Source organism: Grampus griseus (assembly GCF_964374135.1).
Source record: "Grampus griseus genome assembly, chromosome: 3".
NCBI lineage: Eukaryota > Metazoa > Chordata > Mammalia > Artiodactyla > Delphinidae > Grampus > Grampus griseus.
The window spans coordinates 115,655,274-115,682,821 of record NC_139019.1 but is presented as its reverse complement, the minus strand read 5'-3'; the positions used below and the strand labels follow the sequence as shown (position 1 = coordinate 115,682,821).

Here is a 27,548-nt window from a genome sequence, read left to right as displayed (position 1 = left end):
CCCTAATTAAGCAACAAGACTCACAAGAGCCACTGTCACTGTTTTAGGTTCTTAATTAGTTGCTCTTACCAGGTTGTTTTCTTTTGTGTGAACTCCTAGGCACTGAGCCACCTTTTTATGTCCCTTTGGGGCCTGCAGAATTTATTCCTCTGGGGTTTTTGTTTTCCTGATTAAAATTTGAGATATAATCCAAAATTTCAATGTAAATGTTCATTGACAAGTTTCTTTCAACCCTGAAAGAAGGAAAATAAATTGACAGGCGCCAGGGATAGCACTCAATACTTGGGGCCCCCTACTCATCCTGCTTTATTTTTCCCTCTTAATATAGTACAGGACATGAAACTTGAGCAGAGCAATGAAAAGGGGCACTTGTGTTTACTAACTGCTATCTATGGCAGGAGGTGGCAGCTTGGATATTTACAGACCAATATCTGCTAGTCCAATTTCAGTTTTCATTGCAGCATGGGAAAAGGGTGATAGCAAAAGAGAAGGAATGGATAAAAAGCTACTCTGACATGTGTAACTTCATCTTAGACTCGATAGGAAATCTTAAAAAAACGAAATCAAGCCAACAGGGAGTAGTAAGTGACCAATTAACTTATCAAGTAGGAAATCCCATTAAATTATTTTAATGTGCATGATTAAGCCACTGAAACCTCCTGGGGTATTGAATACAGGCACAAACACCAAATGAATTTTCCCTTTTCAAGTAGCAACATAGGGGGCCCCTCCCTGCACCTGGGTAGCTTTACCATGCTCAGGAAAGCAATCTGTATGCTCAGAGGAACTTGAGATCCCAGATTTTAAACCCCGGCTATTCATGATATATAAAATTTTCCTCTTTCCTTTGGGACCATTTCTATTTCACTACCTAGGGTTGAGTCTGATCAGCTTCTGCTGGAAACCAGATTGCTATTCTTTCTTAGGGCCTCTTCTTTAGGTGTACATTAAAAGAGAAAACAATTATAAGTAACCCATTTAAAAAGTATATACAACAAACACCAAACACAAGAAATAAGGACTATCCTACTACTGGATAATTTACTAAAGTCACCTCAGTCCTCTAAAAGGAGTTTAATACCATATGGTAAAAGCTTGCTCTAAGGCAAAGGTATCGATAACATAATTTTTCAGGGACACATGTTGGTACTGGCCCTAAATCTGTCACAAATGAGCTGTAAACTCCCAAGGCCTGAATTTCATTCCCTAAAACAGAGTTTGGTAATTCTGGCCTGCCATCTGTTTTTGAAAGGCTCTATAGCTTAGCATGGTTGAGGGGAATTTTTTCTTTCAACACTGAAAATTTTACTTTCAGTGTCCCTAAATAAAAGTTTTTTTAAAAAAATAAATTTATTTTATTTATTTATTATTTTTGGCTGTGTTGGGTTTTCATTGCTGCACGCGGGCTTTCTCTAGTTGCAGCGAGCAGGGGCTACTCTTCATTGTGGTGCGCGGGCTTCTCACCGCAGTGGCTTCTCTTGTTGTGGAGCACAGGCTCTAGGCGCGCGGGCTTAATTGCTCGATGGTATGTGGGATCTTCGCGGACCAGGGCTTGAACCTGTGTCTCCTGCATTGGCAGGTGGATTCTTAACCACTGTGCCACAAGGGAAGCCCCCTAAATAAAGTTTTATTGAAACACAGTAATGCTCATTTGTTAACATATTATCTATGGCTTCTTGCACACTGCAATTACAGAGTCGAGTAGTTGCAACAGATACTATATGGTGCACAAACCTAAAATATTATCAGGCCCTTTACAGCAAGTTTGCCAACTCCTGCTCTAGAACACAACTGTAAACTTCCTGCATTGGTGGAAGTGTCTTCTAAACTGGCCACTAGGTAATCACTAAATACTGATATGGAGAAATGGATTTTATTTGTCAATTTAAATCCACACGTAGTGTACAGCAGAGCTCTAGAATATGAGGGCTTAGTTTAAGTCTTGGACTTTTTTTTTTTTTTTGGCCACACTGCACGGCTTGTAAGATCTTAGTTCCCTGACCAGGGATTGAACCCAAGCCCCTTGCAGTGGAAGCCTGAAGTCCTAACCACTGGACCGCCAGGGAAGTCCCAAGCCTTGGACTTAAGAGTAATCATTCTTCTCTAAAATTCTAGTTCTCGCCATAATTTTCTTTTAAATAAATTTATTTTTTTTTGGCCATGTTGGGTCTTTGTTGCTGCGTGCGGGCTTTCTCTAGTTGCGGTGAGCAGGGGCTACTTTTCGTTGTGGGGCACAGGCTTCTCATCGTGGTGGCTTCTCGTTGCGGAGCATGGGCTCTAGGCGCGAGGGCTTCAGTAGTTGTGGCACGTGGGGCTCAATAGTTGTGGCTCGCGGGCTCTAGAGCGCAGGCTCATTAGTTGTGGCGCACGGGCTTAGCTGCAGCACGTGGGATCTTCCCAGACCAGGGCTCGAACCTGTGTCCCTGCATTGACAGGCAGATTCTTGTCCACTGTGACACTAGGGAAGTCCTGCCATAATTGTTTTAGAATTTTAAGTATTCCCACCTATAAAGAAAACCTCACTCCTCTTTTTCCTTTAGTCTCACACTCTGATCACACTCTCAGTACTTCTGACACCAGATGTGTGGGTGTTTTTCCCACACCAAGAAAATCTTGTCACCAGCTGGGTGTCCTGCAATTTAACTCAATTCTGACAATATCTACACCTAGAGATAACTTCAGATCCCAGAGGCCAAGGGCACAGTCCCACAAGACTGCCCCTTCTCCACTTCAGATGCCAGACACAAGTCCAGGTTGTTAACCTGTACTTCTGACAGAAAGGCTGTAAGTCAGAGATTGCCACAGCCTCCTCCCTGGGTTTGACTAATTTTTGCTAGAGTGGCTCAAAGAGCTCAGGAAAACAGCTTACTGTTTACCTGTTTATTATAAAAGGATACGATAAAGGATACAAACGAACATCCAGATGGAAGAGATGTGTAGGACAAGGTATGTGGGAAGGGACGCCACTCTCCCAGCAGCTCAACGTGTTGTTCACCAACCTGTTAAGTTCTCTGAACCCCATACTGTTGGAAGTTTTATGGAGGCTTCATCATGATCATTAACTCCATCTCCAACCCCTCTCCCCACTCTGGAGAATGAGTGTGTGTCTGAGAGGGGTGTGTGTGTGTGAGAGAGAGACAATTCTAAGCTCTAATCATTGCCTGGTCTTTCTGGTGACCAGCCCCACCAGAACAAAAGACATACATCACCCAGGAAGTTCCAAGGGATTTAGGAGCTCATTGTCAGGAGCCACATTCAAAGACCAAATATTAGAACAAAAGATGCTCCTAGTGCTCTGATCACTTAGGAAATCACAAGGGTTTTAGGACTGTACCAAAAACCAGGGTCAGATATATATATATATATCAATGTGTGTGTGTGCATAAAAAAATGTATGTATATATATTTTTTCTATTATTTCACACCACCCATCTGAGCTGAAGTGAGTTAACTAGAAACTACATGACAGAAGCACTGCATACATTACTTATCTTGGTGTTACAAAGGGCTGTCAGACATCTGAGGTCTCAGTGGAGGAAGGTTTCTCACTCAGGTAAAGGCATCTAGGATTCGAAGAGGAAAGGAATGACAGGCTATCCTTAAGGCAGGGTCCTTTTCTAATAGAAAAAAACTGTTTGCACCCAGACTAGGACCAACTCCACAGGAGGAGTTACTCCACTCTCAGAGGTGCAAAATGTTGCCCAAAGGTACTCAGCCACAGCGCCAAAACAGTACTAGAGCCAGACCTCAATAAAGGCAGCACTTGCTCTTCCAACAGTGTAACACCATCCGAGGCATCACACTAGCCTGGACAGCTGACAACTGCTGGATGATTCCTGAAACAGTTTTCTTATTTGTTTCAGATACCCAAGTACCCCAGGTAGAAGACATGGATATAGGTATCCCCATGAATTGAACATCAACTGCAAAACAGAGGCCTGGGAGCAATGATTGCAGACCCTGCTGTCAAATCCTTTAAAAAATTGGAAACAGGAAACCCTTTCCCATGGCTTCAGTCATTTTATCCAACACTGAGAGAGTTCTTGCCATGTGCTGGGCACTGTGCTTGGGAGCTAGCTGTGAACAAAGTAAGATACACTAACCTGTCCCTCACGGAATTTACAATCGCCCCCCAGTTTCCTCAGATGGAATGACAGATAATCTCAAAGATCCCACATGCCTCCAGACCATAATCACTAAAATCCTACTCAGCCCTTCCCTGAGTAGGATTTGTTAGGGGCAAATACAGTTGATTCTGCCTCCCAATTGTTTCCTGATGGGCTCCAACAAACAAACAGGCCTGGCACATAGTCAATGTTGGAATGAATAAGGACATTTACCTGATAACTCCATACACAGACTGTCCATTTGCCACTAATTTCCTCTCTTCAGGAGGGCCAAGGATGCCCTACTTTCAAGTCATCCTAAAAAGAAAAAGATTTCAGTGTTCAACATCCCAGCTCCTAAGGCTGCTTTTTGTAGAGACAGAAACAAAATGCTGTCTGTCGTTTATGATTTACCATAATTTTTATATCCTCAGTAATTATTTTATTTCCCATTACTTACCTTTTTTCTTGCCTGTTACTACTAAAGACCTCTAGATATCACTTGTATTAAGAACCGATAGGGCTTCCCTGGTGGCACAGTGGTTGAGAATCTGCCTGCTAATGCAGGGGACACGGGGTCGAGCCCTGGTCTGGGAGGATCCCACATGCCACGGAGCAACCAGGCCCGTGAGCCACAACTATTGAGCCTGCGCTCCGCAACAAGAGAGTCCGCGATAGTGAGAGGCCCGCGCACCGCGTTGAAGAGTGGCCCCCGCTTGTCACAACTAGAGAAAGCCCTCACACAGAAACGAAGACGCCAACACAGCAAAAATTAATTAATTAATAAACTCCTACCCCCAACATCTAAAAAAAAAGAACCGATATATTACAGACTATTCACAATGAACATTTGAGGTATTCACACAAAGCACCCAACATTTAGCTAAGAGAATCCTTTTAAGGCAAAGCCAATTGATAGAACAAAACTAGCTTTGATAAATAACTCCTCTGCCTCCCAACATCCTCACCAGTTCCTTCTGTAGAACTAAGATATCACTTTTCACAGAAAGCAGCAACTAAGTCAGCCCTATTGGACAACCTCCAGCATCACCCTGAGTGATAAGTGATTGCCTAGAACTGAGAAGCATCTGTTTTTAGAAAATTAGCATTCTAAAACAATATCACTACAAAGGGGACTGAGTATCTCCTGCTCCAAAGAGGCAACAACTCCGCTTACTTCTGAAAATCAGTAAGATATCAACAAAAATATACTGTCAACCTAAAGCATAAATTATTATCGTTGTAGCTAGGCCTAGTATCTAGAGCCCCCTCAACGAATTGCTATTTTTATATTCTATTAATGAGCTAAAGAATGCCCAGGGAATTCCCTGGCGGTCCAGTGGTTAAGACTGCACTTTCACTGCTGAGGGCCCGGGTTTGAACCTTAGTTGGGGAACTAAGATCCCACAAACCGTGCAGCGCGGCCAAAAAAAAAAAAGCCCATAATTTTAAAGCAAATTCATATCTATGTTTCCTTGTAAGGCATGGCATTCTCACAGGTAACTACAGCTATCCTTCTACAAAGGGTTTATCCTGACTAGCTCTGTACTGTGGGGGAGTGGGAGCTATGAAATCTGCAAAAATCCCATTGACTTCCACCCTCTATAAGGCCCTCTTTTGTGTGTTTTCGCGCACTAGTTGTTTTGCGTGGGGGGGGGGGCGCCGGGGCATGTGGAACTTCCCCGACCAAGGATCTAACCCGTGCAGCGGAAACTCAGAGTCTTAACCACTGGACCACCAGGGAAGTCCTATAAGGCCCCTTTTGAGCACTTGGTAGACTCAAAAAATAAAAGCCCAACTTTTCCTCTATACTTATATATCCCTCCATTGCCTTTGTTCTGTTTCCAAGGCACGATTCAAGGAACTTCATACTAGCCAAACCTGTCGGACCAGAACCATTCTCCATGTTAGGTTTCTCCTTGCAAAGGCATGCTCTTGCAGATTTAACCTTAATGGAAAAGCAACTATGCTGGCATCCTGGTATAGTTAACAACATAGTTGGCAATGAACCAGGCCCAGAATGCCAACCAGCTATATTGGCTGCTGTTCTCCCAGCAGTGTAACACTTGCCTAGGTACACGGAAACCTAGGCAGCTGCCTACAGCTGGGGCCAAAGGTAGGCTAATGGAGTTGCACTCACCTGGCGGTGCATCTTCCCAAAGTCCACAGCTGGTCCCTCTGCAATCAAAGCACTCCAGGTTAGAGTCAGCCAACAGTTAGTGAACACTTGTGTGGAGTTCAAGACCCCTACCCTCAAAACTCTGTAACTTGGTGAGGCCTGAGCCACAGAAACAATAGCAGGAAATAAAACAAATAGCTTTCCCTTGGTTAGCTTTATTGTCATATGTCATTTGTACCTGCATACCACAGCAGTTCAACAGTAGCAAATTAATGGTCTCATCAAGTATCAAATTAATGGCTCTGTCACTTAACACCCAAGTGGCAGTGAGCAAGTAACTTAACCTCTGTACCTCAGTCTCCTCATTTGTAGAATGGGGGTGTTGATAATAGTACCCAGGGTGGTTGGGAGATTTAAATGGAATATAAATTAATCCCATAGGATAATATCTGCTATAGACTGATAACTCAGTAACACTTGTTATTGTCAGGAGCTACATTCCAGGCAAGGAGATAAATACTGGTGAGTAGAAGGGAAAGTTATCCTGGGAGAGCAATGGGCAGTGAAAATTGGAGAGGCTAGTTAAAACTAGACTGAGAAAGGCCTCAATTATGTGACCTCCTGAAGAACCATAAAACAGCATCTTAAAAAATTATTGCATGCAGTAATCGGTGTGAAAGAAACTGGAGGCAGTTGGGTTGCCATTTCTACCAACGACCCCAACTACTGGTTGAAAACAATAACCGAAATATTTGCAAAATGTTAATAAACATTTCTACCCACTCACCCTTACAATTTATCTTATATATATAAAGTGAGAGTATCTAAGACCATACTTTTTTCCAGCCATCCTCTAATTTCACTCCTAAACGCCTCCAAACAATTTAGAGGAAAAGGAAAATAGAGGGGGCTTATAGTCCAGGTCTAAAAACGAATCCAAAAATAGCCTGCCCCTTTCAGGGGCTCGGGTTGAAGGGACTGACCGAGCTCCACCCGAACACGTGTTCCTCAGAAACCTTCCCAAGTCCCTGGCCCTGGTGCCTGGGGACCGAGACTCTCCGAGACCGGCTCTAGGGAACTCTCCAGGGACAGTAGGGATAGTACGCAACAGGGGGCGACTCTGGGGGTACGATCCCCCAGCATCTCTTCAACATGCCCTCCGAACCTGGGGTCACGAGGGAACGAACCCCAATTTCGTCCCGTGCCTCGGAAGAAGCCTCCGCACAACTGCCTCTCGCCCCTGGCTGGTAAACCTCCGAGGCCTCTCCCCTATTTGCCCTTACTCACCAGCGCGTGTCCGGAGCTCAGCGAGGACACTGCAGCTCGAGAAGAGTCCGCAGGGGAAAGGACAGCCGGGAGCCGAGGGGAGCCCCGCCCCGGGGCGGCTACTGGGCGGGCCCTCAGAGGGCGGGGCCCAGAAACCCCGCCCAGGAAAGAGTTAGAAAAATGGGAGAGCTGTGGCAGAGGTGAGCATACTCTTTAACAGGAACTAGACCCCAGAAGAGAAAAGGTAGGAATCCGAACAAGCGTTACAATTATCTGACACCCATCCCATTAGTTAGTTACGCATGGAAAGGGCGCTGGGTGTGGGGCTGCTTAAGAGAAAACTTGGTGTGTCCTAGCGGGGCGGTGCTTCCAGCCTGACCAAACCGAGGGCCGCGGGTTCCTCTCACACGTGTGGCGCCTTTCGGTTGCCGCAAGCTCAGCCCACGCTTTTTCCACCTCCCACGCAGATCCTCTTTCTGGCTTTCTTCAGCTGTTCTGTCACTCGGCTAACGGATCGTCCTCCCACACAGGTCACCTTGGTCTTTGGGATCTCTCCAGGAGGTTTTCGGCTAGATTATGCTAGTCACTCCAGCCTAACCTGCGGGACCATCCCTGCGGCCCTGTAGTGGGATCCTTAGCTGAGCTGCAGCAACTAAAGAGTACTGTCTTTCTCTGCCAGACTTGCCTTTCACCGTGGCACAATAGCCAAAGAGGCCACATTTTGCCCACCAGGTTGCCAGCATTTATTTTGAACACTAAACCTTCCCCCACTATCTGGAGTCAATATGATTCTCTCCTGCTGAACATTCGGTGAAGCTGAGGACTAGAAGGGCAAGGCCCAGCAGCAGTAATTCCGAAATCCATTCCATAATTCTCAAAATTCTAAAGCCACTTCGTTCCTATTGCTCCAGCATCCTACTGGCTCTGCTGATCTATTTCACCTGGCACCTTCCTAAGGTGAACCCCTGGGAGTCAGCCAATGCCCTTATCTGCCAACATGTTTTATTATCTATTTCCTCAGGTATTTCATAACAACAACAAAAAAAATGTGCTTCCTGTACACCCCCACCCTTCCCGACCTCTGCTGAGAAAGCCAAGAGTCCTACATTGATTCCAGGAAAAGACTTTAGGCCCTAAGGACAGAGAGCCACTGAAGTGGCAAGCACAAATTCTCCCCAGTTTTGATGGAATTGGACACAGGCTCTGGTAGGAAAAAGGCTTACATAAATACAGTGATTAAAAACGTCACATGATCAGTGCTGGGCTGGTAGGCAGAAGCTCTGCTTTGCAGTTAAATAGGGAAGTGGCTGAAGACTGCTGCCATAATCAATGCCTGCATTCAGCTGCCACAGTGTGTTCATAAAGGAGGGTTATGAGAGCTATAAAACTGGGCAGATGGGGTGGGTAATTGTCCTGCGGAGCTCTGCTAAAGGAGAAATTGCATTGGCATCTCATATTTTGCTTTCTTTCGTTCCAAATACACCAAATGGAGAAGGCAGAGCTACCCTGAGGATTCATGAAAAGGAAGGATGAGGTTTGTGTGAATGTGTGCGTGTGTGCTTTCAGAGCAAAGACAGGAAGTAATTGAGAATAGGGAGATACCAGGGCCTTTGAGGAGAGAGGGACCAAATGACCTGGAGACAACTGGTTTCACAGATCAGTCCAGGGAGAAGGCAGGATGGAGGGAAGGCCAGACATTATAAGTAAGGCTGAGAGATGTGCCATGTTCTCATGTGATATTGAAAATGTGGTCACCTTTTTTAGCTATAGGCCATTCAGTGTCCTTTGGAGGAAAACCTAGATTATGATTTCTTCATTTCTCAGTTAAAAAATCCTTTATAGTCAACCTTCTTAATCTCCATCCTTTTAAATTCTGAATTCATTTTGGTGAGTTGGCTTATATGGTCTTTTATTTATAATATCAACTACTTTTTTACCTTTTTGTTTGTTTCTTATTCTTGCAAAGACAGAATTGTTAGGAATAACAAAAAAGAAAAGGGAGAATTTCTAGAAAAAAATGGTGCAGTGAGATGAAAGGCAAAGGATTAGGGAAGGTCCATGAGCTCTGAGTTTGACCTCATAATCGAAAGGCTGGCCCCAAGGGACACTAGGTTTCCAAGCTTTTTGCCTGCCTTTCCCTTTCTCCTGCATTTATCCTCTCCTTCTTGCTTCCTTACTTGATGTCTTTCGGCCCTGAGACTGCTCTTTTCCTCTCCTCCCTGGACAGGAATCACCAGTACAGAAATATTTAATCATTTCTTCAATTAATCTGCCCATCAACATTTACTGACCATCTACCATTTACCAGACCCTGTTCAGGCGCTGCATATAAAGTCAGAGGAATAGGACTTCCCTGGTGGCACAGTGGTTAAGAATCTGCCTGCCAATGCAGGGGACACGGGTTTGATCCGTGGTCCAGGAAGATCCCACATGCCGTGGAGCAACTAAGCCCGTGCACCACAACTACTGAGCCTGCGCTCTAGAGCCCGCGAGTCACAACTACAGAAGCCCACGTGCCTAGAGCCTGTGCTCTGCAACAAGAGAAGGCACTGCAATGAGAAGCTCGCGCACCACAACGAAGAGTAGCCCCCGCTCACTGCAACTAGAGAAAGCCCATGCGCAGCAACGAAGACCCAATGCAGCCAAAAATAAATAAATTTATAAAAAATTAAATTAAATTAAAAAATAAAGTCAGAGGAATAGAAATTCCTGCCTGCCTAGAGCTTACAGTCTAGTGGGGAAGAAAGATAAGTAGTATAGGTATCCTTGGGCATATGTCAGGGGGCAGCTAACGTAGCCTGGGGAGTCAGGAAGGGTACTAGAGATGGCAGTATTCCCTCTGGCTGATCTTAAAGGCTTAGAGTAGAAGAGGGATCTCTCCTGCATCCCTGTACTCCTTGCTGCTGCTCTGTAATAGCTACCAAAGTTAGAGTGGGGCCCTGCAGTAGTCCTTATTTCTTTTTTTAAATTTTTTTTTGTTTATTTATTTGGCTGCACTGGGTCTTAGTTGCAGCACACAGGTTCTTCATTGTGGCGTGTGGGATCTTTAGCTGCAGCATGTGAACTCTTAGTTGCGGCATGTGGGATCTAGTTCCCTGACCAGGGATCGAACCTGGGCCGCCTGCATTGGGAGCGCAGAGTCTCAGCCACTGGACCACCAGGGAAGTCCTTATTTCTCAAAAGCATAGTTAGATTGTCAAGGATATAGAGAAATTGGAACCCTCATACACTGCTGGTGGGAATGTAAAATGGTGCAACTGCTTTGGAAAACAGTCTGGCAGTTCTTCATATTATTAAACATAGAATTACTTTATGGCTCAATAGTTCCACTCCTAGGTATATACCCAAGAAAATGAAAATATATGTCTACACAAAAACTTGTACACACATGTTCGTAGTAGCATTATTCATTAGAGCCAAAAATTTGAAACAACCCAAATGTCCTTTAACTGACAAATGGATAAACAAAATGTGGTATATCTATACAGTGGAATATTATTTGGCCATAAAAAGAAATGAAGTACTGATTCATGCTAAATAAACCTTGAAAACATTATGTTAAATCAAAGAAGCCAGACCACACAGTGCTTAATTCCATTCATATGAAAGTCCAGGACAGGAAAATCTATAAAGACAGAAAGTAAATTAGGGGTTGCTTAGGTTGAGGGGGGGTGGTAAGATAGCTAAAGGTTATGGGGTTTCTTTAAAAAAATATATTTATTTATTCATTTGGCTGCATTGGGTCTTAGTTGCAGCATGCGGGATCTTTCTTGCGGCACGCGGGCTTCTCTCTAGTTGTGGTGTGCGGGCTCTAGAGCGCACAGGCTTAGCTGCCCCTGGCATGTGGGATCTTAGTTCCTGGACCGGGATCAAACCTGCGTCCCCTGCATTAGAAGGTGGATTCTTAACCACTGGACCACCAGAGAAGTCCCATGGGGAATTAATTATAACTGAGGAGAGTCAAAAGGATATCAACTACTAAACTGAAATAGACGTTGAAATTTTTCCCCTTCATATAAGGTACCTGGTGCAGCTTCTATGTCTACAATCCATTGTGTAACTGAATTTTGAACACTCTTTTCATTTAAAGTCATTCCAGGAGGTGGCTCATTTTGCAAAGCCAACAGTTCTTTCTGTACTCATTTCTGCATTGACACCATGATGGAACCATCCCCCCAAGGCCGGTGAGGCAGAGATGCAGGATGAGGAGCTGCTGTGTTTGCGTAAAGGCATGGGGCCCAGCATCCCATGGGGTTTCTTTTTGAGGGGATGAAAAAGTTCTAAAATTGTGGTGATGGTTGCACATATCTGTGAGTATAATAAAAACCGTTGAATCGTATACTTTAAATGGGTGAATTGTATGGTATGTGAATTATATCTCAATAAAGGTGTTAAAACAACAAGAAGAAGCATACCTGGGGACCTAAAAGATCTGCAATTCTGATTAAAATTGTGGGCCTCATGGTCATTGTCAATTTTAAGGTCTAGAAAGGACTTTTATTCTGGGTCTTGCGGCCTTTCAGAGTTCCTTCCTCAGTATACAGAGAAAATTAATGCATTTGGGTGGCCAGCACAAACAGATGCAGAGGGGTAGACTGTGCATTCTCATACTTCCCCTCCCTAACTTGACTCTCTCATAATGTTCCAGTTTAAGATTTACAGTGTACCTACTGTGTAGAAGGTATATGGAAAGAGCTAGTCTCTTTATTTTTCCAATGGTTGAAATTAAGTTACTAATAGGCTACCCTCTATATAAACAGATAAAGCTCTTTAGAAGATAGGCAATGTGGGGACTTCCTTGGTGGCGCATGGTTAAGAATCCACCTGCCAATGCAGGGGACGTGGGTTCGAACCCTGGTCTGGGAAGATCCCACATGCCGTGGAGCAGCTAAGCCCGTGTGCCACAACTACTGAAGCCTGCGCTCTAGAGCCTGCGAGCCACAACTACTGAGGCCATGTGCCACAACTACTGAAGCCCACGTGCCTAGAGCCCGTGCTCTGCTACAAGGGAAGCCACTGCAATGAGAAGCCCATGCACCACAACGAAGAGTAGCCCCCGCTCGCCACAACTAGAGAAAGCCTGCCTGCAGCAACAAAGATCCCACGCAGCCTAAATAAATAAATAGATAGAAGATAGGCAATGTGGTACAAAGAATAGTTGCAAAGCATCCTGGGATCCTGGGCTCCCTCTATGGCATGTAGGGAAACATCATGGTGACATCAGCTAGAGCAAGACTAATTCCCAGTCCTTCTTGTTGTTGAGCAAGTTCCAAGACTTGGCTCCCTCCTCACATGCTTCCAATCACCCCTTCATTTGGTTTCTAGACTCAATTAGTTAGTCTATTTCCATACCACCCCCACCCCCACAGTGTCCAAATTGGCCCTCCAGTACTGAAACCATGTGCCGGAAATTCATTAAGCTGAACACATGGGAAATTACAGAGGAGATTTCACTTGTCACTTGGGCTCAAATATAGAAAGTAATTTTAAAAGGACAGTGGCAAGAGGCTATTTTTATCTTGCTTGTTTGTGCTGAATTTTCTTATCTTGCTGTTTCTCATTCTCTTCCTGGCTATCTCTCCTCTTCTTTGCTTCTTCTTTAAAATAAATGTTGGCCTTTTTAATCTTCATCTTAAGTTCTCTTCTCTTGCTTTATGGAGTCTTTTGTCTGCCTTTGTCATTCATTTATTCATTCATTCAACAAATATTGAATATCTACCAGGTCCTGTGCTGGGCACTAGGATAATACAGTGGTGAATAAGACAGACGTGGTCCTTACCATTATGGAGATTACAGTCTGATGAGGCAGGTGGACATCAGGTAGATTGAGTTCGGTTTTGGTCACAGGAAAGCCTTGAGGGAGTTACTGGCACCTTCTGATGCTAAGTTTAACCTGAAGTAAATGTGCATGTGAAAACAGCCCAAATCCCAGCATGTTTGTGGGGTTAAAGAAGAAACTAAATATATCAGAAGGAATGCAAGGAAATGGAACACACAGGTTTCTGTGTGTTATGTACAAGCCCCTGGGGTAGAGAGAACATGGATTTGACAGTCAGATGTGGATGTGATTCTGACTCCACCACTTAAATATTAGTGGTTTGACCTCTGGACCTCAGTTTCCTCACCTATAAAATGGGAATTGTTATCACTACATTTTAGGTTGTTGTGATGATTAAATGAGATAGCGTATATAAAGGACGGGGCAGGTGCCCAACATATGTTGCTTCCGTTCCCATTACCTCCTTATCCCACCTTTAAATCTCACAAGTACCAAAAAAAAAAAAAAAAAAAAATCCAGTCTCTCATTTGATGGGAAATGAAGTTCTTCAGTTGGTGTTAACCAACCATATGCCCTGAGAAATTGGTTACTACAAATTGCACTATACATGCAATTTATGACAGATTACTCCCTTATTCTGGGGTAAAGGAAAGGCAGTAAAAAAATGAAATTATACAAAAAGACTGAAATAAGGTATAACAAAGGACTTCCTCACCCTGAGGGCTGGAAATATGAGTGGATGCCTCAGAGAGCTACAGAATCTTTTTTTTCTAAGAGTACCTGTTTAGACTGGGTTAGGGAAGGTCGACCTGGAGGTAAACCTGCCAATCTCTTCATGTCCCATTTAGCCTAGGGAATCTTTTCAGGAGGAATTGCTGTTCTTCCTTTTCCAAGCCAGGCGTCCTCTGGGGAGATGAATGCTGCCAAGAAGGCTTATTGCTCACAAGGAAAGGAAAAATGGCAGCTGCCATCCAGGCACTTAATAAGTTCACTAAATTGAGAAGCTGCTGATTTGGTTTACCTGATTCCACCCCCCCGATAAAGAAGAGATCTCTTCAATCAGAGGTTCTTTGAAACTGAAAAGGAAGCCTGAGCTCCAACTGCAGAAATTGGCAGAGGCAGCACTCAAAGGGATAAGCCCCGCTTGGCAGGCGACACCAGAGTTCCTGGATTCATTCCCCCGCCCCCACCCACAGGAAATTTCAGGTTGCCTTTGTTCTGCTGATTTCTTTTCAAAGGGCATTATTTTAGCTGTCCTTTCCTCCTTTACCACCATTTTTCTTTCTTCTTCCTTCTTTTCCTTATTCTCGCTTTCCTTCCCTCCTCTCTCGTGCCGCCTCCATTTCATTTTCTCCATTACCCCCTCCTCCCAATCTATATCAGCTGTGGGATCTCGTCGCCTACCCCACTGGGATTTCAGTTCCAAAAACTTGAGAATTCCTTCTTCTAAAGTAACAGTATTATGCTGCTAACAAAGGTGCTGCTCTGTATATTTAGAGAGCAAGGTTTCGGCAAGTGTAGTCAGGTACCTTGGGGGAAGACCTTTCAGGCAGGATTTTCAGAGCCTTTCATATGCTAATGAATCGTGAGTGTCCATGGGGAAGGGGGTGCTTAGAATATTGGAACCCATTTTCCCAAACCTCGTGATCTTTTTTCTTCTCCACAGAGCATATCCTGGGACAGGTGGTCTTTGGAACACATTTCAGAAACAATCATATCATGTGCTAGGTTTTTTTAAAATGCTGTAACATTCATCATCATTTGATTTTTACAACTACCCTGTGATAGGACAGGGAAGTTATAATAGCCTCACTTTATAGATGAGTAAAACTGAGGCGCAGAGAGATTGCATGCCTGGCTCATAGTAACATAGCTAACCAGCAAGCAAAGCTAGGTCTTCTTGTTTATGGCCCTACTCTCTCTGCACTGCCTTGTACTGTGTTTAAATATAATATATATGTGACATCATAATATGGCATGTGATATACGATATAGGATCTAAAAGACATACATACTATAAGTAGTGAATTATGACATTCATTTTTTCCCCATTCAACTAAATATGTATTGCACATCTATTATGATGTGCTTATCACTTCACTATTCCAGGTGCTGGGGACAGAGCAGTGACCAAAATAGACAAAAACACAAATTCTTGCCTTCACGGAGCTTACATTCTAGTGGGGGAGATAGAAGTTATATGAGATAAATATGTAAAATATATTCTGTTATATATGTTACATTATATATACATATGCCTTATAATCATAAGGGCTAAGAATAAAAATAGAGAAAATGATAGGCAGATGTGGGAGTTGCAGATAAGGGGTGCAGGGGGGTCAAGGAAGGCTATACTGAAAAGGCTACGTTTGAATAAAGACCTGAAGGAGATAAGGGGGTGACCATGCAGAGGTTTAGGGTGCCTAGGAGGGTGCTCCAGCAGAGATAAAAGCAAGTTCAAAGGGCCTCAGGCAGGAGTGAGCCTAGGGTGAGGGTGAGCTCGGGAGAGGGTAGGGTGGTAGGAGATGAGGTTAGAGAGATTGAGGGGTTGGGGTCCAGATGCCAGCTCTTATAAGGAAATGAAGTGATATAATGCAGATGATATGCCATGATACAATATTAATAATACCATATGACAGGTCTATTATGTTACTACATAACAAATTACCCCCAAACTTGAAGAGTTTAAAACAGCAAAAGCTTATCTCACATAGCTTCTGGGGGTTAGGAACTGGGAGCAGCTCAGCTGAGCTGGCTCAGGGTCACTCGTGAGGCTGCAGTCAGGCTGTCCACTAGGGCCTCAGTCATCTGAAGGCTTGCCTGAGGCTGGAGGATCTGTATCCAAGCTCACTCACATGGCTGCTGACAGAAGGCCTAAGTTCCCTCACATGAGCCTCTCCATAGGGCTGTTCACTACATAGCAACTGGCTTCCCCCAGAGAGAAAGTAACCAAGGGGGAGCCACAGTATCTTTTATAATCTAATCTTGGAAGTTACATACCTTTACTTCTGTTATATTGTGCTAGTCTCACAGATAAACCCTGGTGCTATGTGGGAGGGGACTACAAGTATATGAATATCAGGAGATGGAGTATATGAATATGAATATATATGAATATCAGGAGATATTCAAGTATATGAATATACTTTACAAGTATATGAATACAGTATATGAATATCAGGTATAAGTATATGAATACTTATATTCAAGTATATGAATATCAGGAGATGGAGGCTGGCTACCATAACTGGTTTAAGGAAGAAAACGTCCTCAAAATAACCAATACTTCAACAAATGTGTGCCAGATATTAGCATGTGTCTCCCAAAACACTGGAGCTCACAACCCCATGTGGGTTGAGGCCTGAACAGGGACACACAGAGAGCGGGAGCTTCAGAAACCCACTGTGGGCCTGAAGGTCTTATTTCAATTCTGCAGGAGCATGTTTCTTTCTTCAAAGCCCCACTTCCTCTAGGCCTGGGCTCATTATTTCATTCACCCAGTTAACGCAACGTGGAATAATCGTAGTTAAACCTGCAAAGAAAAAAAATGCTTTGAGTAAAGCAGTAAAACTTCAAAGGCAGGCTAGGACCTCTCTGGGCAATTTAACCTTGAGATGACACTGGACTTTTATGAAGGGCAGAGACAACCCACCTACCCCTCCACACTCTCTTGGATCTTCTTGTGAAGGCTTCCTGCCTGGTCTAAAAAGAATGATGACAGGGAAGAGAGTATTTGCTCTGTCCCTGAGGCCCAGCATTGGGTCTGTTCAGAGACAAAGACATGGCCTCCTGAGACCCAGGCAGGTCTCCTGCCGATTCCTGCCAGGTTCAGCTTTGGCTATGCAGCCGGAGTCAGCCAGTTTCCTAAGTTGAACAGCAGATGGCATCGCAGCCTCAGGAGCGAGCATCCCAGACTGCTGGCAAGAGCAGCAGCACAATTAAGAACTCAGGCTCCTGCTTGGCATCTGGGAGTTCCTGGGGTGGGGACCCCTGCCTCCCCAGCTCCCAGCTCAGGAAGTTTCTGCTCTGTGCCTGCAGATTGGGATATGGTCAGGCTGGTATCTCAGAGAGTAGAGCTTGGAGCCCCCAGTTAGGAAACAGATGATGAATGTAGGGTCTTTTCTACGATCCTTTCTGAAAAAGATGAAAATCAGAGGTTGCTGTGCCCAGAGCTACTGTGTTTTTCCATCACCGCCTATCCCTTGCTTGTGAGGGTCTGCACAGAGTATATCCTGGTTGGGGGGCTGACAGGCCCCTGGCAGAAGCCTCCTGGGATGACCAGATGGGGCCAAAGACAATTTGAGGGATCAGAGGGCTCTGGAAAGCATCTGAGGAATCCTAAGGACTCAGTATTGAATCTCTTTTCTCCCTAGTGACCTGAATGAGGAGTCAAGCCCCAGAGCTTTCTCCTAGCAACACAGGGAGGGTTCAGTCCCGCAGGCCTTATTTTTGTGCCTCAGTCTCCTTCCTTCTCTCTGTATTTCTGACTCCTCTTCCTTCACCTCTCTGTTCCACTTTTTCTCTTCTTCCTTTTCCCTCTGTCACCTGTGTCCATTGATGTCTTTCCCTTTGTGGATCTCTTTCTTTCTCTGCTCCAGGATAGCAAGGAAAGCCAGTTACCAAACTGCCCTGGCAGAGTGCCTGTGGGCACTGGGCTGCAACACCATTGCCTGTCTTTAGGGGCTTGGACCCTCTCCACTCGGTCCACGCTCCCTCATTCCCTTCCTCCCTGCTGCTGCTGCTGCTGTTTGATGGCTGGTCCCAAGAAAACCTGTAAAAAGGGAGGTCCAGAGGTCACCAAGAGAATATATCTCCCCCCTCAGAGCCTGTGCTCCTTGCTTTGTAGCTATGGAGAGGAAAGCCCTCAGGGGCTTCCCAATAAGACTGAGATCCACTCAACCTCCTGTTCACTAGTTACCCATATATCCACTAGATTGTGAACTTGACAGCAGGGACTGTCTATCTTGTTCACTGCTGCATCCATAGTGTCTAGTACATAGTAGATAATACATATTTTGTTAAAAACAATAATGAGAGGATGGATGGAAGGATGAATGCTATGCTCTGTACTAGGTGTTGGAGTACTAACGTGAAAGGTGCCATCCCAGTCCATAAAGAGAGAGGAACACCCAGAGAAGCAGTAATCCATAATAGTAACTATGTGGATGGTGGTGGTTGAAGCTGCAGTGGCTGTCTGAGTCTGCACTGTTAAGACAGAGAAGGCTTTGTTCACTCACCACTTCAACAGTTGTTCATGGAGAGCCCATTAGTACTAGACTCTGGGTTATAGCAGAGGATAAAGTAGGCCCGCAGTTGGGTCTGGGAGATATGAATAAATAAATGGGTAGTAACAGGATAAATGCTGTCTTAGGGGAAATAATGGACACTGAGGGCAGAAAGCAGAGGCAGCTCGCCTAGTCTGGGGGGTTCTGGAAGGCTCAGTGGTGAAGTGAGTTCAGGCCGAGACCTGCTTGAAGGGTTAGAGGAAGTCAGCTAGGGAAGGAGAAGGAAAAGAGAATTCCAGGCCAAGGGAACATTGTGTAGGGTCAAGAGAGAACAGGCAAGTTTCAAGGAACTGAGAAAAAGTGTCAGGAAATCTGGCTGGAGTACTAGTATGGTGGTAGGCTCAGCTGAAAGACACGCATCTAGAGAAGTGGGTGGGAGTGGGGTGAAAGAGCCGCCACACCAGGTTAAGGATTATGGCTTTACCTTGACGGCATGGGAAACCATTTAAAAGTTTTAAGAAAGGAGGTGATAAGATTAAGTTTACATTCTAGAAAGATCACTCTGGGTACAGTATGGGAAATGGATAGTGTAGGGCCAGAGTGGCATCCTAGAAACCAGTGAGGGAGTAGTCCAGGCAAGGAATAACAGCCTGAATGGTGATGATATCAGTGGGGATAAAGGTCATGTTTGAGTCAAGACTGGGGATAATTAGGAGTTTTCCTGGTAACAAACTTGGGGTGGAGGGGATGTTGGCATTCCTGAGAGAGAAAATGCCTGTGCAAAGATTTCAAGAACTTGTCATGTGCTGAGAAGCTTGTGTGGTTATGTATTTTTAGCTTGTGAGAGGGCATGGGGTAGGTGTTAGGAGATGAGATAGAGAGGAGCTAACCTTTGCTGAAGAGCCTTGGAAGCCCAGGGTGACCCCTTTTGTTAGAGTTGGGGGAAGAGGGGGGAGGTATGGCGATCCTCTCCAGATACCTGAATTATCTGGAGGCTTCCAGAGGGTCCTGGTTCATCCAGGCATCTTCAGAACAAACGTATTACCCAGAAACTGAAAGACAAGGGCAAACAGTATCCAAGGAGGTGAAGGAGGATGTGGGAACTGGAGGAAGCAAGTGGACCAAGACAAGGAGTGGGGAAAATAGAAAAAGACTGCCTGCCAAGCACAGCCAGGTAGCAAAGCTGGGTGAGATAGGCCCCATCAGAGCCTGGAACTCTCTCTTCCAGCATTCTCTAGTCTCTGGATTCTTTTCCTGTTCTGTCTCCAGACCTCAAAACCTCCTATGGACACCTCTAATTTTTCCCCCAAAGAAGAGATTTGGAAAAGGCCAGAGAGCATGGACCAATTAGTGTAATGCTTACGAAATTGGGCTCTGCTTCTTCCTTGATTTGCAACTTTGGGCAAATCACTTGCTGGAGCCATTTTCCTCACCTATGAAGTGGGGACAATAATAACGTCTACCTCATCGATGCTGAAAGGTTGAAATGAGGTAATGTGAACAGAAAGCTTATACAGTGAAGGTTCTCAATAAATTTTTGGTGTTATTGAGATTATGATATGAGCCAAATGGGATGTGGGGGGCCAAGGGGGTACAGAAAGAGATAGGAAGGGATGTAAGTGAGGTGGGCCGAGTAGAAGGGAAGTGAGTTCCAACCTGTACAGATTCTTCATTGGCTTCCATGGCCTGTGAGACAAAATCCTCCACCAATGCTGGTTCCTGCCTATCTGTCCTTCCTCATCTCCATTACTCCCAACCTCACCTAACAGACTAAACATAACACACGCTACTACCTCTTCTTATTCTTATTCTTATTCTTCTTATTCTTCTGGAGAGAAAATGACTTCATACCAATATACCAGGAAGCTTTCAGAGACCTGGGGCACATGTTAAGAGGGGACCTAGGGTGAGTCTGTTGTGGGAGGGGCATGGGCGACTAAGGGAGGGAGGAGCAGGGAAAGATAATATGGCTCAAATAAGTGGCATTTGACAGAGTACTTAGGTGAGGGGCAGGCAGGCTGGTAGGCATGCTTCTCTTGGTAGTGAGGGTAAGACTGGAGAAGAGGGAAAGGGGAAGGGTTTAGGGGAGTCCCAGCACATACCTGGTCTTCCAGCCCCTCCCCCATTTTCTCTTTCCTTTCTCCCTTTAGGGTCCGCGTTCTCTGGGAGGGAATTGCAAGCCTGGGAGTGTTCCCCAGGACTTACTTGTTTCTATTAGGAGATGAGGTTCCAGGACACAAAGGTCCCATTACTATACTCTGTGGAAAGTGCCTTATGAGGGCTTATGCGAAGGGCAATGGGAGCCTGGAGACACAGGTAGGTAACCCAGCCCCTGGGAAGGATTGGCAGAGGAGGGAAGAGGGGCAGCAGTGCCTCAGGGCAAAGGAGTAGATGATCAAATGCAAAAAGGTTTCCAGGCAGTGGGTACAGCTCAAAGGGAGGCAGGTTCTGCCTGGTCCCTGTGGAAGATAAACGTATTCTTCATCCCTCTCCTTTCCTCCATCTCCAGAACTGAACTCTTGTGCCTCCTTCTCCCAGCCCGCCCTTAGAATCATTGGCTATTAGAGCTAAAAGAAATCTTGGTGACTTGTAGGCCATCCCAGTCTTTTGAATTTTATTTTATATTTTTTGGCTGCACCGCGAGGCATGCAGGATGTTAGTACCTCAACCAGGGATTGAACCCGTGCCCCTGGCAGTGGAAATGCGGAGTCTTAACTACTGGACCACCAGGGAAGTCCTCTTTTGAATTTAATAGGTGAGGAAATAGAGACCCAGAGAGAGGAAGAGCTTGTCTAAGGGATCTCAGTGGATGAGGAACTTGGACTCAGAAGTCAGGGTTTCATACTCATCTCTGCTCACATTTCCCAGTGCCACATTGCCCCCCATCTTCCACCCCAAATCCCAGGGGCAGGGTTTTTTTTTTTCCAGGTGAGGACAGGGAACCCTCTATTATCCAATAATAATAACTACAACAACTATCTTTTATTGAACATTTGCTGTGTGTCAGGCACAGTTCTAGGTGCTGGGGACATCAATAAAACAAAGTTTCCACTCCCATGTAGCTCACATTCTGGTGTAGAGACCAAGTTAAGTAAACAAACTTGTTCTGTGTCAGGTGGTAAGTGCTATAAAGAAAATTAAGGCCAGAAAGGGGGTCGAATGTGACCATAAGCAGACTATTTTAGATAGGGGCATATATTAGTTATCTATTGTTGCATAATCAATTGCTCTAAAACTTAGAGCTTTAAAACAACAACAAACATTTATTATCTTTCACGGTTTCTGAGGGTCAGGAGTGGCTTAGCTGGGCGTTTCTGGCTCAGGGTCTCTTTTGAAGGCGCAGTCAAGGTGTCAGTCAAGACCCCAGTGTCTGAAGCCTTGACTAGGGCTGAAGGATCTTCCAAGATGGTTGGCTCACAGGGCTTTGACTGGAGGCCTCAGTTGCTCACCACGTGGTCCTCACTATTTGAGTATCCCCATGGCATGGCAGCGTGTGATCCAAGAAAGAGAGCAATGAGGAAGCCACTTTTTATTCTGCAATAATTTTAGATTTACAGAAAAGTTGCAAGGATAGTACAGAGAGTTCCCGTATACACTTACCCAGCTTCCTCTAACATTAATATCTTACATAAACATGGTGCATTTGTCAAAACTAAGAAATTAACATTGGTACACTACTATTAACTACACTATAGACTTTATTGAGATTCCACCAGTTTTTCCATCAACGTCCTTTTTCTGTTCTAGGATCCAATCCAAGATGACACGTTGCGTTTAGTCATCATGTTCCCTTAGTCTCCTTTGATCAGTGACAGTTTCTGAGTCTTTCTTTGTTTTTCATGACCTTGAGAATTTTGAAAAGTCCTGATGAAGTGTTTTGTGGAATGTCCCTCACTTTGGGCTTGTCTGGTGTCTTCTCCTGATCAGACTAGGGTAATCATTAATGCCTTTTGTGACTTTGTCTTAGCAGTCACACACTGTTATGCCATATTCTATTCTTTAGAAAGCAGTCACTAAGTTGGACCAACATTCAAGGCGAGGAGAATTGAGTTCTACTTCTCTCTTTCTTTTTTTTTCTTCGGTATGCATGCCTCTCACTGCTGTGGCCTCTCCCGTTGCGGAGCACAGGCTCAGGACGCACAGGCTCAGCGGCCATGGCTTATGGTCCCAGCCGCTCTGCGACATGTGGGATCTTCCTGGACCAGGGCACGAACCCGTGTCCCCTGCATCGGCAGGCGGACTCTCAACCACTGCGCCACCAGGGAAGCCCGAGTTCTACTTCTTGAAGGGAATAGTATCGGATAATTTGTAGGCATATTTTAAAATTACTACAGGGGAGTCAGGGAAGGTTTCCATTATAAAGTGACACTTGAGTAAAGACTTGAAATAAACAAGGGAGAAAGCCATGGACATATTCAGGATAAAGCTTTGTAGGCACAGGGGATAGCCAGTGCAAAGGGCCTGAGGCAGGAGTGTGTGCAGCAATGTTTGAGGACTGTCAGGAAGCCAGTGTGGCTTACCAGAGAGAGGAAGGGGGAGAATGGTAGGGCATGAGGTCATAAAATTTGTGGCCTGGGGTTAGGGAGGTAATATAGGGTCCTGTAGAACTACAGAACTACAGAATCCTGTAGTAAGGATTTTGGACTTTATGCTGAGTGAAATGGGGAGCCATTGAAGGGTTTTGAGCAGAGGAGTGACCTGATTTTAAAAGGATCTATGGCTGCTGTGTGAATAGACTATGGGTGTCAAATGAGGAAGAACTCAGTGTTCTTCTAGAAGGAGGCTCTTCCATAGTCCAGGTGAGAGATAATGCTTATTGTCTCATTTAATCCCTAACTCAAGGGCTATTATGAGGATTAAATAAGATAACATATTTAGGGTGCTTGGCACACAGTAGGTGCTAAGTATAACAAAGTCTTGAGGAATAGCAGTGTCTAGAGGGAGTAAATGAGTATCTTTGGGTCTGGACAACGTGCTGCTTTTATGGCTCTAGGGATACAAAGAAAAAAAAACTGAGTTTTTGAGGAGCTTAGAATCCTGTGGGTTGGACATTTCTGCAGAGATAATCCCAATTCGACCGGCCAAAATGACTTGACACGGGGGCAGCGGCTCTGGTGGTCCTGTGAGGAATGCCTGATTTGGGGAAAGTACAAAAGGATTCATCTGACACACAACTTCTGCCCTTGCCGTCTATAGTCTACTCACTTAGAAGCCAGGCTTCAAACTCAGGGCTGTCTGAATCAGCAGGCTCACTTCCCAACCACTCTGATATACTGAAATGGAGTAGGAACCTATGGTCCTTCCCCCGCCATGTCTTCTGCCTGCCTTTTTTTTTTTTTTTTTTTTTTTTTTGCGGTACGCGGGCCTCCCACTGTCGTGCCCTCTCCCGCCGTGGAGCCTGTGCTCCGGACGCGCAGGCCCAGCGGCCACGGCTCACGGGCCCAGCCGCTCCGCGGCATGTGGGACCCTCCCGGACCAGGGCACGAACCTGCATCCCCTGCATCGGCAGGCGGACCCTCAACCACTGCGCCACCAGGGAAGCCCGTGCCTGCCTTTTGTCTGTAGAAAAACTTTAGCCAAAGAATACATTTAATCGGAGAAGTGAGAAAATGCTGAAGCAAAGGAAAACAGTCAACTAAGACCAAATAATCATAGTTTAGTCATTAAACAAAGTCAAGGACCTTTAGTTCCTCCTCAAGGGCTATAGATAATATTCTGAGCCATATCCTGGGAGCTGTCTTGCAGATACTGAAACCCCCACCAGGTGGAAGAAGTTAACTCCATCATGACCAGACTGTACCATGACATAAGTTGCCAAAATTCCGAGAACTTTCCCTCAAAGAAATGGGGACAAATGGACTCTGGAACTGAAGATTAACTGTACTTAAAACAATCAAGATGACACTGATCAGACCACTGCATGACCAATTTCAAGATGACTGTCAAAGCTGACTGTACTGTTTCAGCACATAGCCCCCTCCCTCTGCCTGTAAAAGCTCTTGCCCCCTGATTGTCAGTGGTGGGGGGGGGTTGGCCTTTGGACAACAGGAGTCTGCCCCTTCCCACCCCTCCCCCTCCCCCCCCTCCCGCAGTTGGCAGCCTCTGAAATAAAGCAAACTTTCCTTTCCACCAACCTTGCCTCTTTATTGGCTTTAGAGCTGTGAGCAGCCAGATCCCACTTTTGGTAACAATACTACCAACCATGTGGTGACATGGTTCTCTACACTTAACCCATGGCCCTGCTGGTTACAGCCTCGGCAGAAGCTGCTATGCAATGGATTGGGGAGTTTTCAAAACCCAAAGAGAGAGGGAAAGCCAGGCTTATTATCCTCTGATTGGTATTTACTGCAAGTAACAAGTAAATAACACACATAGTGGGAGAGGAAGTAGCTCTCTGTTGGTTATGGGACTCCTGTGGTTAAGGCTTTGGTGAGGCTTCTCTGGATGAGGATGTGGGAAGGTCAGTGCTGTGGTCCTGAGACCCCTCTCCCACAGACCCACCAGCACTGGTTCAAAAAACTGCAAAAAAAACTGCCCTTTTTCTTTTTTTAAAAGTGTCTGCCCATTTTACAGATGGAGAAAAGTGCCCTCTGCAGGGCACTAAAATCACCAACTGCAGTTCTTTGGATGAGCTTTCTCTCAAAGAGAAACAAAGAAGCAGGGAAGCAAAAAGAACAAGAATGAGAGTGAGACAAAGAAATTGAGGAGGATACAATGAGAGGAAGCATGATTAATCATGGGACCAGAAAAGGCAGAACATCTGAGGGAAGTTACAAAAAAGAAGACAGCTGAAGAATAGGGAGAAGAACAGGTGCTTCTTCCTCACTAAAGAACGGTCACCTGATTACAGCCCCCTCCATGTCTGCAGTGATAGAGCACCTCCAGCACCTGCCTTCAGGTCCCCCTCGTCATCACCCTGCGTGGAGGGCAGGGTGGCATTCACTCCCCAGGAGCTCCTCATCCCTTTGTTCCTTCATTCCTTCAACATACAGTTAATGAGAACCTCCTTTGGGTCAGAAACTGCTCAAGATGTTTGGGATATAGATGTGAATAAGGCAATAAGCACACAAGTGAGTTAACAAGCTCATTGTAGATAGTGGTAAATTCTGTGAAGAAAATGAAATAGCAGGATGGGGTGTGTTGGGGAGGCTGCCCCAACTAGGGTGTTGTCATCTGTGCAATGGGGTTAATAACAGGACTGTTCTCACTGGGTTGGTGTGAGGATTATGGGAGTTAATACATAAAGCGCTTAGCACAGTGCCTGGCACAGAGTGAGCGCTCATCTCTTGTATCCTAATGTGGGCAGAGCCTGTTTCTCGGACAAAGTTTTGTTACCTTCGTTGGATTGTCTTTCTCTGAAGGAAAGGACTATTATCTATCTTGTTTTCTGCTCTATAGAAAATGCCTGGTGTACAGTCAGTCAATACTTGTTGGATGGAAAAATAAATTCCCATTTTACCAATAGAGAAACCGAAGCTGAGAGTTTAGGGGAGTAGAATCATCCAGCTAAATTAGTGGCAGAGCAGGGACTGAAATCCAATCCTCTGGATCAGAAAGACTTCAGGCCCAGGGATTCTTAGAGGTCAGTCCTGATGCCCCTAGAAGCCCACCTGTTCTCTGGATATAAGGGGATGGAAAGTGGTGGGATGTGATGGGAAGAGGTTCAGAGAGGTTTCTGATAACACCTTAAGTAGACTTAAAAGGAGTCCTGTGCCCTGTGGCTCTCCTTACTCTCCCAGCCTCTCTGACCAGCTACAAAGGTGAGAGCCATCCAAAAAACCTCTGAATCTTTTTCACCCCCACTACTGTGGGCTGCTCCCCAGCAGCTAGCCACATGGCTCAGAATCATTCCATCCCTTTCACCACTAAACCCTTGACTGCTGAGATGGCTTTCCTTCTTTCCTTCCTTGCTTCCTTGCTTCTTCTTTCCAGCTTGCCCAAAGCTCTCCCTTTCTCTCCATCTCTAACCCTCTCATTCACTCCTCTCTTTCCAGATCTCTGATCTTCCTCCATCCCTTTTCCATTTTTCCCTCCTTTCCTCCCTCCCTTCATAAAGCAATAGCCTTGCTCTTTCCTCCCTAAACTGAAGGGTAGGAGTGTAGTAAAACAAATGAATAATTAACAGAGTACATTTCCACTGTATTCATCCCCATGCAGAGAAGATTTATCAGGGTCTCTCACCCTGCACTGTTATGTAAATGTGGTAATCCAGTGGAAATATGATATCTGAGGAGTCTGAGGATAAAGTCACCATTAAAACTATCAGTTACCCACTGGGGCTTGGGTTTGGTTAACTCACTCACTGCCTTGCCTGCCTCCTTCCTTTCCTTCTCTGGGGGGAAAACTTGACAGGTGGCGACAGCTTATAAAAAATGCTTTCTGCCTCCTTGGCTCCCTGGAGGTCATCGGGAGAATCAGATGTTTGTAAAGTGCCTGAGGAATTATAAAGTGCTACATAATTCAAGGGTATTATTATTATTTATTTTATTTTATTATTTATTTTTTGCGGTACACGGGCCTCTCACTGTTGTGGCCTCTCCCGTTGCAGAGCACAGGCTCCGGACGCGCAGGCTCAGCGGCCGTGGCTCACGGGCCTAGCCGCTCTGCGGCATGTGGGATCTTCCTGGACCGGGGCACGAACTCGTGTCCCCTGCATCGGCAGGCGGACTCTCAACCACTGCGCCACCAGGGAAGCCCCGTATTATTATTCCTATTGTCACGTGGGCCATCTCTGTGCCTCTTCGATGTGACAGGTGTCTGCTCTGTCTGCAAGCCTGGGCTAACCCCATGCTTGGGTGTCTGTCACCTCCTTCTTTTGGCCTGCACCTATAAGCAATGCTCCTTCTTTTCTCTCTTTCTAAGTAGCCCTTGGGCACTCAAGAAGCACGTTGATGTTTGTTTGTCCGAGAAGTTTAATAGGAAGATAAACTCCTGAGGGGGATGAGAATCCTAGGAGTAGCCCTCCACATTCCCACCTCTCAGGAGTGGAGAGTGGGGCAGGTCCACAGAGGCAATGAGAATAGGAAGGCAGGCTAGGGTCAAAGCCCTTAGCC

The 27,548-nt window shown here is 45.3% G+C and overlaps 2 protein-coding genes across 5 annotated transcripts in view; one reads left to right on the top strand and one right to left on the bottom strand.

Annotated features, from left to right (window-relative positions):
• The window catches only part of MATR3 (matrin 3), a 48,099-nt gene extending 40,533 nt beyond the window's left edge, over positions 1 to 7,566 (bottom strand). For both annotated transcript variants that reach the window (XM_082650256.1, XM_082650259.1), the window contains exons 1-4: positions 7,513 to 7,566; positions 6,247 to 6,284; positions 4,341 to 4,424; positions 3,483 to 3,563 (exon numbers count right to left, since the gene is read on the bottom strand). The gene's annotated coding sequence lies outside the window, so the exon portion shown is untranslated. The remainder of the gene's footprint in view (positions 1 to 3,482; positions 3,564 to 4,340; positions 4,425 to 6,246; positions 6,285 to 7,512) is intronic.
• An 89-nt stretch (positions 7,567 to 7,655) lies between these two features.
• SIL1 (SIL1 nucleotide exchange factor) overlaps positions 7,656 to 27,548 on the top strand; it is a 295,785-nt gene continuing 275,892 nt past the window's right edge. Inside the window, exon 1 of one of the 3 annotated variants that reach the window (XM_082652456.1) lies at positions 7,656 to 7,735. Coding sequence is in view for 1 of the 3 variants with exons in the window: in XM_082652453.1 (XP_082508579.1) it covers positions 20,780 to 20,811 (32 nt within the window). In the remaining 2 variants the exon portion in view is untranslated. Of the gene's footprint in view, positions 7,736 to 20,764; positions 20,812 to 27,548 lie in introns of those variants that run through there. The other 2 variants (XM_082652454.1, XM_082652453.1) reach the window with 2 other exon arrangements.